General features: G+C 39.1%; 1 protein-coding gene across 1 annotated transcript in view; it reads left to right on the forward strand.

Annotated features, from left to right (window-relative positions):
• grid2 (glutamate receptor, ionotropic, delta 2) overlaps window positions 1–17,635 on the forward strand; it is a 475,468-nt gene that overhangs the window by 404,737 nt on the left and 53,096 nt on the right. The window contains exons 12-14 of the mRNA XM_042488775.1: window positions 5,226–5,444; window positions 7,843–7,863; window positions 7,899–7,904. Of these exons, the coding sequence (XP_042344709.1) occupies window positions 5,226–5,444; window positions 7,843–7,863; window positions 7,899–7,904 (246 nt within the window). The remainder of the gene's footprint in view (window positions 1–5,225; window positions 5,445–7,842; window positions 7,864–7,898; window positions 7,905–17,635) is intronic.

The following is a 17,635-nucleotide window of genomic DNA, read 5'->3' on the forward strand; positions in this document are numbered from 1 at the left end:
TCCCAGCAGCACAGCTGTGTCATATGTTACGGTAACTTACGATTGCTAATTAAGTCAGTCGGGAGTTATTTGTGTGTATCTGAGCATCATAGAGGATGATGATTGTTCTGTATTTGTGCAGAGTATGACAGCAGTGCTCTCATTGGTCAGCTGCCCATTTGGCTAATTAATATTTTACATTTTCTAAAAGGCCATGATGTCAAGCTTTACCGTCACACGGTCACTTTATCGCCCTCTGTTGTTGAGAAAGGGATTGTCACAGCACCATCTCTTTGACCATGCAGGGTATAATCAGTGGAGAAATAAGTGCTGAGGTCCTTCCTTGAGTAAAAGTAGAAATACGACAAAAATTACTCTGTTATAAGTTATAGTCCTGTACTCAAAATATTACTGAGGCAAAAGTCCATAAGTATTATCAGCAAAGTGTGCTTAAAGTATCAAAATACCTCATAATGAGGAACAGCTCATTCAAAAGGGTCAAGTTGAGTATGATGGAAAATATTATTCTGTTTTTGTTACTAGTAAATACAAGTACAGTAAGCACTTGTTGATGTTGTAGTCTGTCAACGCGTGGGCACTTTTTTTGAGTCTCTACCATGGCTGAGTAGGCTACATATATAAATGCTTTCCTTTTCTGTCTGTTTATATTATTTTAATTGATGTTTTTACCCACTTTGTTGTGCTGCAGCTTACAGTCCAGCCATGAATAAAGTACATCAAAGTATTTTGGCCATGTTTCAGTCAACAAACATGCTCATCTTAATAATTACACAGATCAGTATAAAAAATCCAGTTTTAAGTGGAACAGATTGAGGATTTGTGGCTGTGTTTTAGTTAAAAACTCATCCATCTTAATAATTATACAGATTAAAAATTAATAATTCAATTATGAATAAGATAGGCCTAGATATGTAGGTGACTTTAACTGTGTTTTTGTGAAAAATACAGTGCTGTTCCTAATTATCATCTACTTTCTGTCTATTTTATGTCTGTTAGCCTGTAAACAGGAGCATTAACTCCTTGCAAGGTGTTTTATTTTGAAAATTGTCTGGATGCACCGCTGCTTGACTTCCTGCCTGGTACTTTCTGCTTTGTGCAGCTTGAAGCGACTGCTTCTAAAAGGATGATGTTTCCCTCTAAAATCTAGTGGAGTAAAAGTATAAAATATCATAAAATAGAAATACTCAAGTACAGCTGAATTACCTCAAAATTGTAAATAAGTAAATTTCTTTCATCACTGGGTATAATACTGGTATAAGGTATATACAGTAGTACATAAGCAAACTATTCCAAGAGCCCAAAATAAACATCTGACATCTAATACTTCAATTATACAACAAGAAAAATGGTGTGTGCGTGTGTGTATGTATATATGTATATATTTATATACATATATATATATATAAACCAAGTGGGTCCAAAACTCCTCCACTATTTACACTTAATGCAAATATGATCAAACCTTCAGCAGCATTAAAGTCTAACTAGCCTACTCTAAAGACATGTTTAGCTGTTGTTATTGTCTGAGGAAAAAGAAAAAAACTCTTTGGGTTTTGGCATTAGTTTGCACAGATTGTTTGTTGTTGAAGGTTGCACAGCTGTCTGCATTGCTTCAACAGCCATTTGTTAAAAAGGTAATGAACTGATCAAGGCCCTACTGCCTTTACCCAAATTAATTTCCCTGCAGAATAATGGAGCCAAGATCATCTTTGTCTTTTGGCTTTTGAAAAAAACAAAAGGCCATCTTTCGACTCTCTACAAGTACTTGTGAAATAGTTTGCCGGTTTACCTATTTATAACATCTGATGTGGCATAGCAACCCATGGCTTTCAAGCAAAATAAAAGATAGATAAAATAACAGCTAAAACACAAAGTTGTAAGCAAAAAGGTTAGACAGATTTTAGCTTTGTATTACCGATAGATTTAAGTGCAGATGACCGAATATAAACATGTACACACATTGATCACACACACATGCAATGATAGATATAGTAGTATACAGTATACAATGATAAACATGCAATTAATATATATCTGTTCGCTCTTCTTCTCTCTCTCTCTCTCTCTCTCTCTCTCACTCTCCCCCCTCTCGTTCTCTATCTCACACACACTCACACACATTTGTCACAGGATACATTCAGCTGCTGTTCACTCCATTTACTTGCTCATTGAGCTGCTCAGGAGTAATATAATTGGTTGCAAAATGAGCTAGCATACACACAGAACAGAGAGGCAAGTGTGTGCAAGTGCATTAACAAATGCACACATTAGATTCACACAAAAAAAAACAAAATACAATTAATCACTTAAGTCACATGTGCATCTGCATAAGACAACATACACAGAGTAATACATCTGGAAACAACCAATGTTTGTTTTTTTCTTCCTTTCATTTAAGATGAAATCTTTCCATATTTCTGTAGAAATACTGAAGGTTATATAAAGTAACATTCACACTAGTGCATTGTAGCCACAGCAGAGGCTACTCTTTACAACCATCTTCACCTCTTTGATCAACAAAATAATAACTTTAGAACAGGATGTTCTGTATTTCAGAGATATCAAAGGGTGAACATTTGGTACCGTTTTCCCGTCCCCCATACTCTATAGTGAGCATTTTGGAAAGACACCTGCACCACATAATTCCCTTCTAATATTTTGCGCTATAAGGTTGTTTTGGTTTTTCTTGTCAAAGTTGGGTGCTTTTATGGAGGTTAAGTCACTATGAACTCGTTTTAATCATGATTCTTTTTGTCTCTTAACTCAATTTTAACACATGACATATTTCTCCCTCTCTCTGCCTCCTACACATGCTTACACCATTAAATAACGAGCCCAGAGTTACTGCTTAAACCAATTCACAGAGGGGGAATCCTGGTCAAAGAGTGTGCTGACAGGCATACATATTCACAGGGGAGTAGTGGGGAGGGGAGATTATTAAGGCCAAAGATTAATTGACGGCAATAAAAGATTCATGTGCACGGCAAAGTTCATTAAAATCTTCAAAGGGTTTTTTTCGTTTTAGACGGGGTCAGAGAGATAGTTGAGGAGCTTGTGACCCTCCATAAAACGTCTGGATGTGTTATTTTATATGTTTGCGTCTGAGGGACCAGCCCTGTTATAATGCAGACTGTACCTACTTATATTTGTGCCCATTGTTAAATCTGCTTTGTGGGTGTATTACAACAGAATTAATGAAGTAAGATACTGTTCACTTGTTCTTCATTAAGCAGGACATGTTGAGTGTTTTTGTGTGCATGTTTTGTTTCACAAATGTGTGTCTCTCAAATCCATGGGTGGTATGTAGCAGCCATTTAACAAACAAACAGTAATTAGTTCCTGTAATGGTTCTCCATTACATTTCTCGGCGGCCAAACTCTTTGAGAGGCAACCCAAGCACTGTTGCATTATAATTAACAATAGCTTGTGTATTCCCCCAGAGGTGGCAATTTATGGGTGAGGGGTAGAGCGAGAGAGAGAGAGAAAAAAGAAAGAGGACTGACTGACTCGTGCTCTTTTTCATTTCAAATTTGTTGTGAGTGTCTCCCTTTTTCTTGATATATTTTATATAAAATGTATAAAGTAAGCCAAGCCATCTTACTCAGCATTGTGAGCCATGTGCCACCTTAACTACTTTCCACCCTCATTTTTCTCACATTTGTTGGTCATGTCCAGTTCCCATTTTTCTGTTTTTATTCCATGTCAATTACATGTTGCCAACTCCTACTGTTGGCCTGTGGAGAGTTAAGATCCAAATCACTCAGTTATGGGTAAGAAATCTTGTGATCCGCTGTACAGCTGGCCACTTCATGAATGCTCTATGTTCACTGTCCAATGCCCGCCCCTGCAGACCTAATCAGCTCTCACTGGGAGTTACCAAGACAGTAACAAAGGCTTGATCATTCACCGTATCCCCTCGTGCAAACAGTGCAGAGTCAGAATCACCACTGTTAGAGATTTAATCTGGGTCGCTGGATGAGCAAATGCTTTTAATCCTTTCCTTCTTTCACCCCTGTGTTGAGAGTTTTTCTTTTGTTTGTTTTTATAAGTATAATTTTATCCAAGTGCACAATTAAAAATGATGGCTTAGTTTTAGAATACAGGCTGACGTATAAAATAAAGCTTCCAGGATAATGTGAGTGAATCTCCTGTGCAGTATAAGCAAGGCACAGCTGCAGGGCTGCTGACTAACCAAGTTTCTATGCACTCTGACCTCTGTAAATTTTATTGCATTATCCCAACACTAGTAAACATTACAAGCTTAACTTAGTTGTGCATCTACGTGAACTAACTCTTTTCAGCACTTGAAAAGAAAAGTGAGGTAATATGTTAGAATGGGGTCATATTGGTTTGGTTTCATAACCGTGGGCCAGCCGTGTCTCCCAGAAATTACGTTTATTTGCAACAAATTTGAAACATCATAAGCATTTGGAGGGAACATTTTTTTTTTTTTTTTTTTTTAACATTATGATGAAAAGTATCTGGCCACTCTCAAAAATGTTGTGAAAATATCAGCAAAGCATCTTTCAGTTATCAGTAAAATATTCACTAATGGTGCATTTCAGTTGTTTTCTTACAAAATTGGCAGTCTTGCAATACAGTATCCACTCACAGTGACTACAGCGTTATTGTTTTTGTTAGCATTTTGGCTAAAATTAAACCACAATCCTGATCTTGCATTAACCAAGGTGGTTTACTTTCCTAAACAAAAGAGAGTAGTTCTGATGCCCGCCATCCTTATGTACAGTATGTGGTACATGAACGTAGTGTTTGTTACCTGAAAGAAGTCTCTGAATATAATCCAGGCAACAAGTACCTTGTCACAACAGTGTAATTAAGAAAGCAGTGCAGTAACATACAGATGTAATTTCTCGAATTAAATTGGCAGGTTCATTGAGAGGTTCATTCCAGAGCCATGTTACAAAGTGTCATCATTACAGTAGATGAGATGGCAGTTTCCTGTGGTTTACTGTGGATACTTGTTGCACAGAGAGAATGCTGTTAAAACATGGCATTGCCTCATCCATAACAACGACAGCCACCAAAGAACAACTGAAAGGTGACTGCAGAATCACCACTGCAGTAATACCCAGGGGATGAACTGAGTCCCGTGTGTGATGTGAAGCTGACTATTCAGGCAGAGTCTGAGTGATGCTTACAGTGAATGGATGGCTGGAAACAATGTGAATACTAACTCTTTTCACCACTTGTCTCTCTCTCTCTAGGTCCCTCCAGGACTTATCCAAGCAGACAGAGTTGCCTTATGGTACAGTGTTAGACTCTGCAGTATACGATCAGGTGCGCTCCAAGGCTATGAACCCCTTTGAGAGAGATCCCATGTACTCCCAGATGTGGCGGATGATTAACCGCACCGGAGGAGGAGATAATAATGTTGAGGAGTCAAAAGAAGGCATTCGCAAGGTAAGGCTTTACTTTTTTAATTAGTTGTCAGTTCCAAACAAAGGACAGCTGACACATGTAAAATCACTGTGGTCAGTAAAAAAAAAACATTGTAGTCGAATAGACTGTCGTGATGCGTCTTGAATACGAGACCAGGTGCAGAATAGCAGAATCATCATAGCAATTATTCATTACTTGGTGCAAAGCATTCATATTCAAGACATCATTTGCCAACATCTGACCTTGTCACTTGTCACTTTTAAGAGCCCACCAAAATTATTTAATGCATGTAATAATTTTGAATCAAATTCAAGTCTTTTTAACAAATTGTCAGTGTTACAGATCTTTCAGAAGGTGTACTTCAAGTGACAGTTAACCAATCATATTAAACCTCTTAGTTAGGGAATCAAATTAGAATTCCTCAATATCAGCATTTACTGTTTACTTGACAAGACAATATTTAATAGTATTAGATGACATTTGCCCTGAAAACCTGAGGAGTTTTGTGGTTTTGTCACACTGAAAGAATTGTCATGCATCATTGCTCTTCAGAAAGCAATTTCACTTGAGAGCATTGATGCCCAGCATTATGCTGAATGTCCAGACCAATAAGTCATGTGAAGAAGACACAGCACACTGTGTGCGTTACATGCACATCACAGTGTATTTGATGTAGGATACCAGTAAGGGGTGATAAACAAATGTCTCCTGCAGTAGAAGCCGCAAGCACATGTATTTGTTTAGCTCTTTATGTCCTGAAATTCAAATATATACCAAAACACAAGGTTCTACCAATGCAGAAGAAGTTTTCATGCTTTTGTCTCAGCCTGAGTTTCTTCTCTTCCTTTTATTATGCCTCTAGAGTCATTATGGTTTTGGGTTGTCAGTCCATCTGATTCTTGTGAACGTGATATCTCAAAACAATTTGAGTGCAAATTTGGCACAAACATCCACTTGGACTCAACAGTGAGCTGTTTAGATTTTGATGGTTTTAGGTGAAAACTCAAGTTCAAAGTGACCTTGTTTCTCATTCTTGTGAACGTGATATCTTAAGAAAGTCTTGAGTGAATTTTCTTCAGATTTGCCACCAACCTCCACTTGGACTCAAAGATGAACTGTTTAGTTTTTAGTGGTCACCATGACCTTGTGTCCATCTCATTCTCATTAATGGGATATCTCAAAAACACCTTGAAGAAATTTCTTTAAATTAGCACAGTTCCTTTGGATTTACCAATGAATTGAATCTGTCTCATTCTCATGAATGCGATACCTTAAAAACACCTCAAGGAAATTTCTTAAAATTTGGCACCAATGGCCACTTATACTTAACGATGAACTGATTAGATTTTTGCAGTCAAAGGTCAAGGTCACTGTGGATTCACTTTGGTTCCATCTCTTTCTTATAAACACATTTTTCAAAAAGTCCTTCAGGTAATTTCCTCAAATTGGGCGCAGATGTCGACTTGGACTAAAAAAAATTAACTGATTCAAATTTGGTGGTCAAAGGTCAGTGTAACCTCACAAAACCCCATTTTGGCTATAACTCAAAGTTTCATACACTAGTTGTGACAAAATTACACACAACTGTCTAATAAAATAAAATAAAATGGTGAAGCAATTACTTTTTTTATCCTAAAGAACAAAGCTAAACTAAACCGTGACATCAAATTGTTCTGCAAAAACACTTTTCTAGCCATTATTCAACATCGGTAACATTTGGTGCATTTGGAGATTTGTGCATCCATATCTTAGGATATGTAGTTTCTTTGCAGCGTTGTTATGGTGACATATGAGTGTGGAAGTTGTTTTTGTTTTTATAATTTTGCTAATAGTATGCTATACACTATTCTGGTGAAATATGTGTGTTTTTTAAAATCATTATATTTGGTGCACTAACTCAGTTTTTCTGATGTTGTGTCAGCACAAGAAGGAATTTTGCATCTTCCTATAAGTCTTCAACCTTGATTCATACTGTATTTAATGGTTTGCAGTATATCCTTAATGTACACAGCTCAGTCTCAGTCCTGTTTTGATATACAGCTCATGCTGCAGGGTCCTCTGTGTTGATAGGGGATAAATCTATCTAAACGATGTTAACGATACACAGATAACGCGCGCATGGTTAAATACTTAATTCCCATGGTGATTACCCAGCATCATAAATACCTGACTGCTGCATCTCATTTGCACGCACCCCACTTTCTGGTTGCATCGCCCTTCTCTCCTCCATGGAGGGTCTCACTTTATCCCTCCTCCCTCTAGAATATATTAGACTTGAACCGAAGCCAACATTGGAAGTGTTGGAAGTGTTGGGAGGAGTGATTAAAGTGGCGGGTGGTGTTTTTAAAATGATGAGATAAATGCAGCGCATAACAGCACATAAGCACACAACTATTAACACTTCCTCACACACACTGGTTGTTGACAGAGGTGTTTATTGAGCACGTATGACTTATCGGTACTGTGTCCAGGATCATGTATTTCATTTATTGCTGAAGAGAGCAGTGTGTTTAAATTAAAAATACATTTATCCTCTTGATTACCAACCTGACACAAGCAAAACACATAGTCTGATAGAACTGAATTGGCATGTCTGCTTTTATGCGTCCATGCTGGAGATACGCATTATGTTTTCACGTTGTCCGTCTGTCCCATTCTCATGAACACGATATATGTCAAGAACACCTTTAGAAACTTTTTTCAAATTTGGCACAAACATTCACTTGGACTCAGTGATGAAGTGATTAGATTGTGGTGGTCAAAGGTCAAGGTCATTATAACCTTGGATCCGAATCATTTGAGCTAAAGCGGTATCTCAAGAAGGCCTTTTACAAATTTCTGAAAAATTTGGCACGAAAGTCAAAGTGTATTCAAGAATGAACTGATTAGATCAAAAACATGTTTTTGGCCATAACTCAAGAATTCATCTGCTAATTGAGAAGATATGTCACACAAATGTCTCATAGGATAAAATGGTGAAGTGATGACATTTTATATCCTGAAGGTCAAAGGTCAGCTTCACTGTGGCATCATAATGTTGCAATGCAAAAACACTTTTCTAGCTGTTATTCAGTGTCATAACTCGGGAACAGAAAGGAAGACATATGGTCAGATACTGACTTTGTGACACTGATCCTGGATTTCCCATTTCTGAAATTGTGGAGATTATATTGATCCACTGTAACTGACTTGCACCAAAACAATCTAGACTGAAAAATAGCATTACAGTTAACTGTTACTTTAAGAGTATCATCAACTAATCACAAAGTAGTTTTAAAAAACTGCCCATTTCCCAATAAATCCCATTCACACATTTCTGTGAAAATCCTACAATGTTGCCATTTCAACATAGAGTAAAAACATGTCAATATTTCAACCTCATGGCATAATATAGTTATATTGGTGTTATATTAGTATATATAACACCAATATAGTTATATATAGTTATATTGGCACCAAAAACTAAATTCCTCTGAAATGACCGAAAATAGTTTTAAAATAGTTATAGTTAAAATAGTTCTATAATCTTAACATTTTAGGTGCAAGACTGCTGAAAATTGGAGGTTAGAAGCATGAGGTAGTGAGCATGGAGCCAAGTCATTATCATATAGCAGCATAGTACAGACGGGTAATGTCCTCACAGTGTCATTTGTTAACATTGTTGGATAGGCTGAGGAGCTAAAAACCATGTTGAAAAGTGTTGTAACTGTAATTTATGAGGTAGCTTTGTGTTTTATTACGATATCTACTACCAGTGTGTATACAATCTGCCACGTCAACAAGACCAAAGTTGCGCTCTATGTTGTTTTCCACTGATCGGCTACAGGGAGTGGTAGGAAAAATCAGTTTCACACTGTGTGCACATCAGTGCCACATCACAGCGTCCAGAGGTGACTGCAGTATCACTACAACAGCAATATCGATCATCTGAGTCTCCAGCATGGTGTGGAGCTGATTATTCACACAGAGTCTGCATGATGCTTACAATAAGTGCATGAGCAGAGACACTGACAGACATCACGCTGTTGGGGAAAAGCACCAATCTGCTTCTTGCTAGCTGACTAGTGGGACCATTGCAGTCAGACCAAAAAGAGGATGATCTGATGAGAAATACATTCAGAGTACATGTGGATACTGATTGGAGTGTCATAAACAGGATGCCTCACTGACTGCTCTAAAGAAGGATCACCCCCACCCACTCCTCTGCTCACCTCTATAATTTAAAGTATTACATATTCAAAGCAATTAAATACACTATATGATTATGCAAGAAAATAAGTAACTACTAAATTACATATGCAGTGCAACATACATGATTGACACTTCACTCAGCCTTCCTGTGGGCTGTCTGACAAAGACATTTCTAGTAGTTGAATATGCCTGTAAGCGCTGTTGTTAGTTGCTGGGTGAATGTGTGGCTAACTGCACATTACTCAGCTCATTACTTGCTAGTGATGGTTGACTGATTAGCATACACATCCACACAAGTATGGGCAGTACAACAGTATTAAGTGAATAGAAGGAATAATGTGCAATTCACTTTTTTTTTTTTTTGAATATGTAACTGGAAAGTGCAATGGCAGTAGTGATAGTAAGATAAATTGGAAATTTACAGCGAGAGAACAATTGTTCTGTTGCTACTTTGCATGAAGTGTGTCATGGCTACTGATATACATGTCAAGGAGCTATGTTTTAAGGCCCTGACACACCAAGCCAACAGTGGGCAGCTGGTCCATGTTGGGCTGTTGGTGTGCGTCTGTCGCCCCAGTCTTTGCATTGTGTCCTTCACCACTGACTCCTGCTGGCTTTTTTTTCAGTCAATTCAGCATGTTAAATCAGCGTCAGATACAGCGAAGCTGTTAATGAAATCACTTAGTTCAGCTTAGTTCAACGGGCTAAAGAGGGAGTGAGATTGAAACAAACGTGTTATGTAAGGTAAGATTATTTTTCTTTAGCTGCTGAGTTCTTCAGCAGAAACATTTCCTGATGGTTTGTGTTATTATTCACTGGAGCATAAACTTTGCTCTTTTAACATTGGATAGTGTTGTTAATGTGCTAAGTGGCTAACTAGTGTCACAGTGGTCTTCAGGTTTCCCTTTGTGAGTAATAAAAGTTATTTCTTTTTATGCAGCCACAGAACGTATGTTCTGGTTGGCCGCTGGCTGTATTCTTTGCGATGTCGTGTAACTTTTTGCCTGAGACGGCGTGAGGCGATGCAACAGTTGGCTGTCATCACCGCTAGATCTTTGATGTCTGTTTGGAGTCTCTGGGCCTTTTTGCCTTTATGGCTCTTTAAGTAGCCACTGGCCCAGAAAGGTCTGTGATGAGTAAGTCTTATAAAAAAGGTTACATTTCAGTAGCAGCAGAGTGAGCAGGCAGGAGTGACAGGCGACAGCACTGCATGAAGGGCTGGTCATACGCAGGGTGGAGAGGATCTGGTTTTTATGGATAAATTCTACATGACAGAGGTGACACCTCCAGAGAGGCAGCAAGCAATGCACAGCAGCAATGCGCGAAAACGCAAGACCTTCCCCTCTGACTGTGTCTCTCTTGATTTGATTTTTTTTTTCCTCCCCTGCATCATTTTTGCTGCACTGCCATTTACATACAAATGTCTGCGTTCCTGTCCTTCTGTGTTCTGATACTACTGTTTCCCCATCCTCACCACCCTCTCTAAATTTTTCCCCTTCTTTTTCCACGTCTCTTTATATGATTCCCTTTCTGCGTCTTCCTCTTTCTGTCTGTCAGTCTCTTCTTCATCGAAATCGTGTTAGAGGCTACAGGGTGCACTCTAGTGGTACACTGATGCCCGTCCCTCTCTTTTAGCTGCATTGACACAAGCTGATGTTTTCTGCTGCAGTGGCACCATCAGCGACTCTGTTGCCACGTTTGATTGTAATTCTTAACCTCCAGAAAAACTCAAATTGTTCTATTTAATGATTCCTTAACACAGTGCTATAAATGTAAACTTAACTCCAATTCACTTAGTCAAGTACCAGTTACATTTAATACTCTGTGTATAAAATAAATCCTCCTTTCAGAGAAAATTGCTAAGATATAATTTACCTTGGAGCTTCTCACGTAGAGAACACAAGAGCTGTGAAAGGCTACAGTATGATCTCTTGTTCTCAGTTGCTTTTCACAAAGTCTGCTACAAGGAGATATATTAATGAAGCCCAAATTCACTTTTAAACACCTAATGGCTAGCAAACTGAAACGACCACTTACAAAAATTCCTTCAAAGTAGAGACTGTCCTCTCATAACATATCACGCTTTCAAATATATTTGAAAGCCAGTGAACAGTACCTGGAATAGTATTTTTGAGCTGGAGGCTATTTGGAAGGCCATGATGTGATTAACAGACCCCATGAGTCAGTCAGACTCAGACATCTTTTGTTCTCTGTCTCCGTTTGATTTATTTGGATGTGTTTGTCTTCTTCAATCCAGTCCCTTTGCTATGTTTGATTCCTATGAGGTTAAGAACTTGATATATTTTTCCCCTTAGTGTCATGCTCTCTCTGTCTCTCTCTCTTCCTTCCCTGCTTTCCCTCTCTCATTCTTTCTCTCAGGCCTTTTCTCTTTCACAATAAACCTCTTACTCCTCTCTGTCACCATCTTCTCCTGTGCACTATGGATTTCTTCCTTTTCAGTTTTGATCCCCTGCAGCAGAATAATATTATATGTCAGGATGGGTCAGTGTCTGAGCTGTCTGTGGTATCACTCACACACAACCATACACGCATTGCATACACACACATACACACGGATGCACATACATGTGGAAGCACTCACACAAACAAATGTCCAAAGGCGATATGCTTTATCCACCAACATATTCACTCGTACACACCTCGCATGCATTGATACACATGGACAAACACACACACACACACACACACACACACACACACACACACACACACACACACACACACACACTTAACCAGGCAAGTGCTGCAGGGTGAGGCTTGTCACAGGGTAATATATGCGTCTCTCCTGTTTCAGTCAATGATCAAGGCGTTCAATAAACTAAGAGGTGTTGCACCTCAGACTTGATATCTCATTAACTTGGTGTCACATATATATTTCAGAGACGAGCGTGCTGTATGTCACTGTTTGACATAATGGCGTCTTCTTTTAAGGCAATGCATTACTCAACTGTGATTTTCTCTGTTTTTTCTTGCGTGGTCTCGAGAGAGAAAATAAAGCATTTTTTCCCCGTTTTTTTTTCTGTGTGATGTTCGGAAGGTGTTTTCGCTGAAGGGCTCCTGACAGCTGAGCGTTTGACTATTGTGCTGTAAAAGTAATGACAAAAATTAAGTGTCACTTACTTACCGTCTTAATTACTTAACCTGTGCAGCCCCAGAGATTGCAACTTGTATAATCCTTATACAGACCTGATTGAGAGTGAAGCATCATATATTTTTCATAAACAGGGTAAACCATAATGACAGTAGAAAATGGCAATTCCCTCAGTTAAAGGCCTTGGTGTTTGGTTTGAATGTTCAGGAAGAAGGTGTGCTTGAACAGAAAAAGTGACAGAGATGTGGCATGGGAATTCCAACATAAAGGTGTATCTGAAAGATGGCGATACTTATTAATTTTTTTCATTTTGCATTGACGTCTTTGGGTGATAAATCCTCATTACACCTCTAGTTGTGATATTACAACTTCACAGAAGTCTTGACGGTTCATTTAAAGTGGCATGTTCTAAATATTGACTGTTCATTTTTCTGTGGATTGAGTGTTTTGACACTTTCACAGCATTTATATAGCACTTATATCCACTTTATAATGATAAAACGATATGGAAATCTGACTAACAGTATGGGACCTTTAAGCAACCAGCCAGCTCTGCAGCATCCATTTATATGTCACACTGTTTGTTTTTATTGTGCATAATGCAGTGTGTGTAATATCTTTAATGGATGCATAATGTTTATGTTTTACATATTTGTCCATAGTGTTTTATGATATTAAATCATATGGTGATGTTTTTCCAGTCACAACTGATTTCAGCTGATACCACAGGAGACAATAAGATGTAAGTGAACGGGAAATGGAAATGATTCTCTGAGTGGCTCTTAAGTCCTGACACTGCATGCATATATACATATGTGGTATGCCCTCACACGTTTAATCTAAAACAACCACTAAAACTTTCACATTTGCATGCTGACACACACACATGCCAGTGCAGGCCAACACATGCACCTGACTCAGCTGATCTAAGTGTCCCTGTGTGAATAGATGACAGCTACTCTCTGTCAGGCCTCAAGAGTCTCCGATGACTGTTGAGTGATTTTAGAGTTGAGTGGATTGCCAGTTTGAGTGATTTTCTGTCTGTATGACTTTCTGCAGCACTATGGGAAGGATCCACTTTAGAAAATGCGTCTTTTCCCACATGTCCTTGCGCACTATATATTATCATTACTCCCAAGTCTCACATTGATGGCAGCTTCTTAAGGCAGCTTCTTTAAAAGGAAAAACACTGTATTGGGACATTTACTGCAACTGAAATCAAGGCTAGAAGCAAAGAAAGCAGTAAAGATCCTGTTCTTCAACAAAGATGCAGTTTGACGGATAAAATATTGCAGCTGTGAATTCACTATCCCTCCCAACCTAACCCTGAACTGATCAGCTTTGAACATGACAATGACGCCTTTAGCAGAATGTGGATAATTCTGAATTTCAGCCACGCATGTATCAAAGAGCAAATCAAAGCTGAGGAACAGGAGGAGAAAGAGAGTGCACGCTGGCGTGTTGGATACAGTGAGTGTGAAGTTAAATGCCTCATACATATGTACATATTCGGATTATACTGTAGGGAGGACATTCACCTCCGCCAAAGCACTTTTGCATTTTTGCTGTCATTTGCAAAACTCTCCTTTTCGTAGAAAAATACCAATTTCCTGGATTTGAATTTCAAATTTGCTTTGGTGTATTACCATGCTGAAATGGATCTGACCTGTTCAGCTGATAAGGTCACACCAATCAACAGAAGCAAACAGGGTTTATACATGTTTTATTACCTCTGATATTCAATTGATGTATCCTTTAGGCATGTGCTTGTGCTCCTTTTTAACTTCTGTCACATGAATTTAACTTTTGCTGGCAACTGTTGGCAGAGTTTCGCTGACAGTACTACTCACAAGTACCTGTTTTACATGTTATATAATATTATTGATGACCGAAAATGTCTTCACTTCTCTCCCATATGCATACCTCCATTCTGGAACAAGCCCATCACTTAATATCTCCCTATCACCATCTGCCCAATTAGCATAATTTCTCCAGAAATTATGATAAAATATACCATCATTTCTTCACCTCAGCTACATATATCTAGATTCTGGAAGTAAGGAGTTGTATAATGTAAGCCTATAAGCTTTCACCAATTTAGCATAATGACTTCATTGATGATGATGAAAATTACGCAGATTCCTCAGATAGAGCTATCCGCCAGATAGAGCCGATGGTAAATCAAGCAAGACCTGTTTAGTTCCCTCAGCCCAGGGTGAGGCCATCACCGCACTCCGGAGGACAATTGAGACCGAGCAGATGAGAGATGAACGGAGGAGGGGAAGGTGATATGGATGGGAAATGGGTGCTCGGGGAGTGGGAAAGGGGGAATTGGGAGATTTGGGGAGGTGAAAAGAGAGAGATAAGGGAGTAATGAGGGACTTAAAAAGGACTGGAGATTGAGGGAGATTCTGGCAAAAAAGGGAAAGAAAAAAGAACAAGGAGAGGGAAGGGCGGAGGGAGAGAGGTGAGGAACAGAAAGAATTTGTGCACAGGGACCCTAGATGGAGACAAAATGTAGAAAGGGAGGATGAAGGAAATGACTGAGGAGAGAGAGATTAACGAGAACACGCACAGAGACAGAGGATGTGGGTGGATTTTAACACCATGTTTTACTAATACATAAATTCTTTATTTTCCTATTGCTTTAATTGAGTCTTGGGCGCATTAATCAGCGGGGCTAAAAGCCATCAAATAAAAAAAGATCACCCAATCAAACATTAGAGAGAGGATTTAGAGACCGACAGAGGCAGAATGTATGACTACAAATGAGGACTCTCCTTCAGCGACAATGATGCGTTAAGTGACCCAGGTCATATTCTTTTACTAACACTAAAAGCTTATATCAGCTTATTATTTTTGACAGAAAGGGATTGTTCGGACCTTTGAAGTGGGGTTGTATGAGGTACTTATCCATAGTCAGTGAAGATGTCTGTTGGCACACCCCAGTTTGGAGAAGCAGGCTGGAGCCTGACACAAAAGCTAAGCAGTCTACTGCAGTGGTCGGGGTCAGCCATAAAACATACTTTAGCCATCTAAAAAAACTTAAAGTGTACACTATATTGAGAGTATTTCCACTGCTTTACCTGATTGTCAGTCAGCTGTGTTTCTCTCTTCAAAGCCTGATTCTTTTGAGAAGAACATTGATTTTGACATGGCTGAATACAGGAGCTGCTGGTCTACAGTGCCTTGATCACTTAATTTGTTTGGTTTTTTTTTTGCAAATACTTGCTTCCGTTTCCGGACTTCTTCCGCTTCCTCCAAGCAGTGGGGGGTTGACTGGCATCTGCTGCAGTTAATACAATATAACTACGCATAAGAACCTCTTACAACTGTACTTCAGAAGATCCAAACTATTCCTTGACATATGGCTAGGCCCTCATTGTTTTTTCACGCACTGGACAATATTGAGATTTTGGGCTGTTTAGCTTCCATTACTTTTTAATTTTTCAAATTTTCCAGACGAGTTTAAATGAAATGTCCAAAGTTCATATCCAGGTTCTTATTTTTGTTCAGATTTCTGTTTTGGAGATTCATGAAAAAATGTGCATATTTAATTAGAAAATGTCTCATTTTCATATTTTAACATAAAATTTCAGAAAACTGGTAATACAAACAAAATAAATTTAAATTTGTATAGCTCTAAGTACTTTCCAGTTTTACTCCTATCTTTATTCTAAAGGTTTTTGAAGAGGGGTTTGTTCATATATTATGCAAAGGATGGATGGATGGATGGATGGATGGGCAGAAGGAAGGAGACTAATACAGGACGTAGTAAGAATGATAACAGGAGGCAGACAGAAGAACAAGGAAAAGTGGGATGAGAAATGAGCTGTTGAGCATGATGACAGAAGTGTAGGGAAAGAGATTAATGGATGGAGTGTTGCTTGGAAAGTAAACACAACAGGGAGAGAGCAAGCTTTGGGAGGACGGCATGGGAGACTGATGGTGAGGGACCACAGACCCTGTCCTCTTGGTCGTCTGTCTCCCCCCTCTCCTTCCCTTTCTCTGTCCTCTCCTCCATCTCTCTCTTCCCTCCAGTTGTCATCTTGCCGTTTTCCTTTTTCCATAGTAGAAGAAAAACAAAATCATATAGATGGGTGTAAAGATTTCAACTAGAGTTTAGTCGATTTCCGGTTTTGCCAGTCTGGTGTATGTAATTCTGTTATGCTCCGCCCATTTAAAAAGCAGCTTAACTCACTACGATGGCAACATTGGCAACATCTCTCCAACCTTAATTTCAGCTCTCTTTGTTAGCAGGTCAAGCAATGTGAAGCAAGGTGGATAGGGAACGATGTTTAAGAGCATATCAATGTGCCTCACAGCAGATGTCTCACAATGTGTGTGTCGGTGTGCTCTCAACTAAGAGAGGCCTCTCTAACACCTGTTTACCCTCTCAAATCACAGTCAACAATAGATCAGTAGGCAACGGTGATCTCTGAGCGCGCGTGTGTGTGTGTGTGTGTGTGCATGTGTGTGTGCGTGTGTGCGTGTGTCTCAGCTTCACAGTTCTTTAAGGACCTCCTGCCAACCAGCTATTGGTCAGGGAGTTGCCAAGGTTACCGAGCAGGGTGGCCCAGCTGTGTTCGGGTGACAGATCTCAGTGTTTGTGATTCCTCTCCCTCTCAGTTTGAGAGAGCGAGGTTGACTTTTGATTAACAAAGCTTTTAGGTCTCAAGGTCGCCCAAAGCTATGTGACTTGTATCTCGTACAGCGTGCAGGCTAACATACAATATCCGTCCTATCGCAGAAATTCCCTCCACCTTCCTTTAATTCCCTGCTGTCATCCCTTTCTCCCTTGGTTTATTCTTTTTAAATCAGCGCTGATGCTAGTGGTATTTTATGTCTGAGCCGGTGCGATGACATAGCACAGTTACAGAAGGGCCTGTGCAAGACCCGTTTCATTAGATTTTTAAAAATTAATGTCATATT

The sequence above is a fragment of the Plectropomus leopardus genome, chromosome 6 (assembly GCF_008729295.1).
Source record: "Plectropomus leopardus isolate mb chromosome 6, YSFRI_Pleo_2.0, whole genome shotgun sequence".
Taxonomy (NCBI): Eukaryota; Metazoa; Chordata; class Actinopteri; order Perciformes; family Serranidae; genus Plectropomus; species Plectropomus leopardus.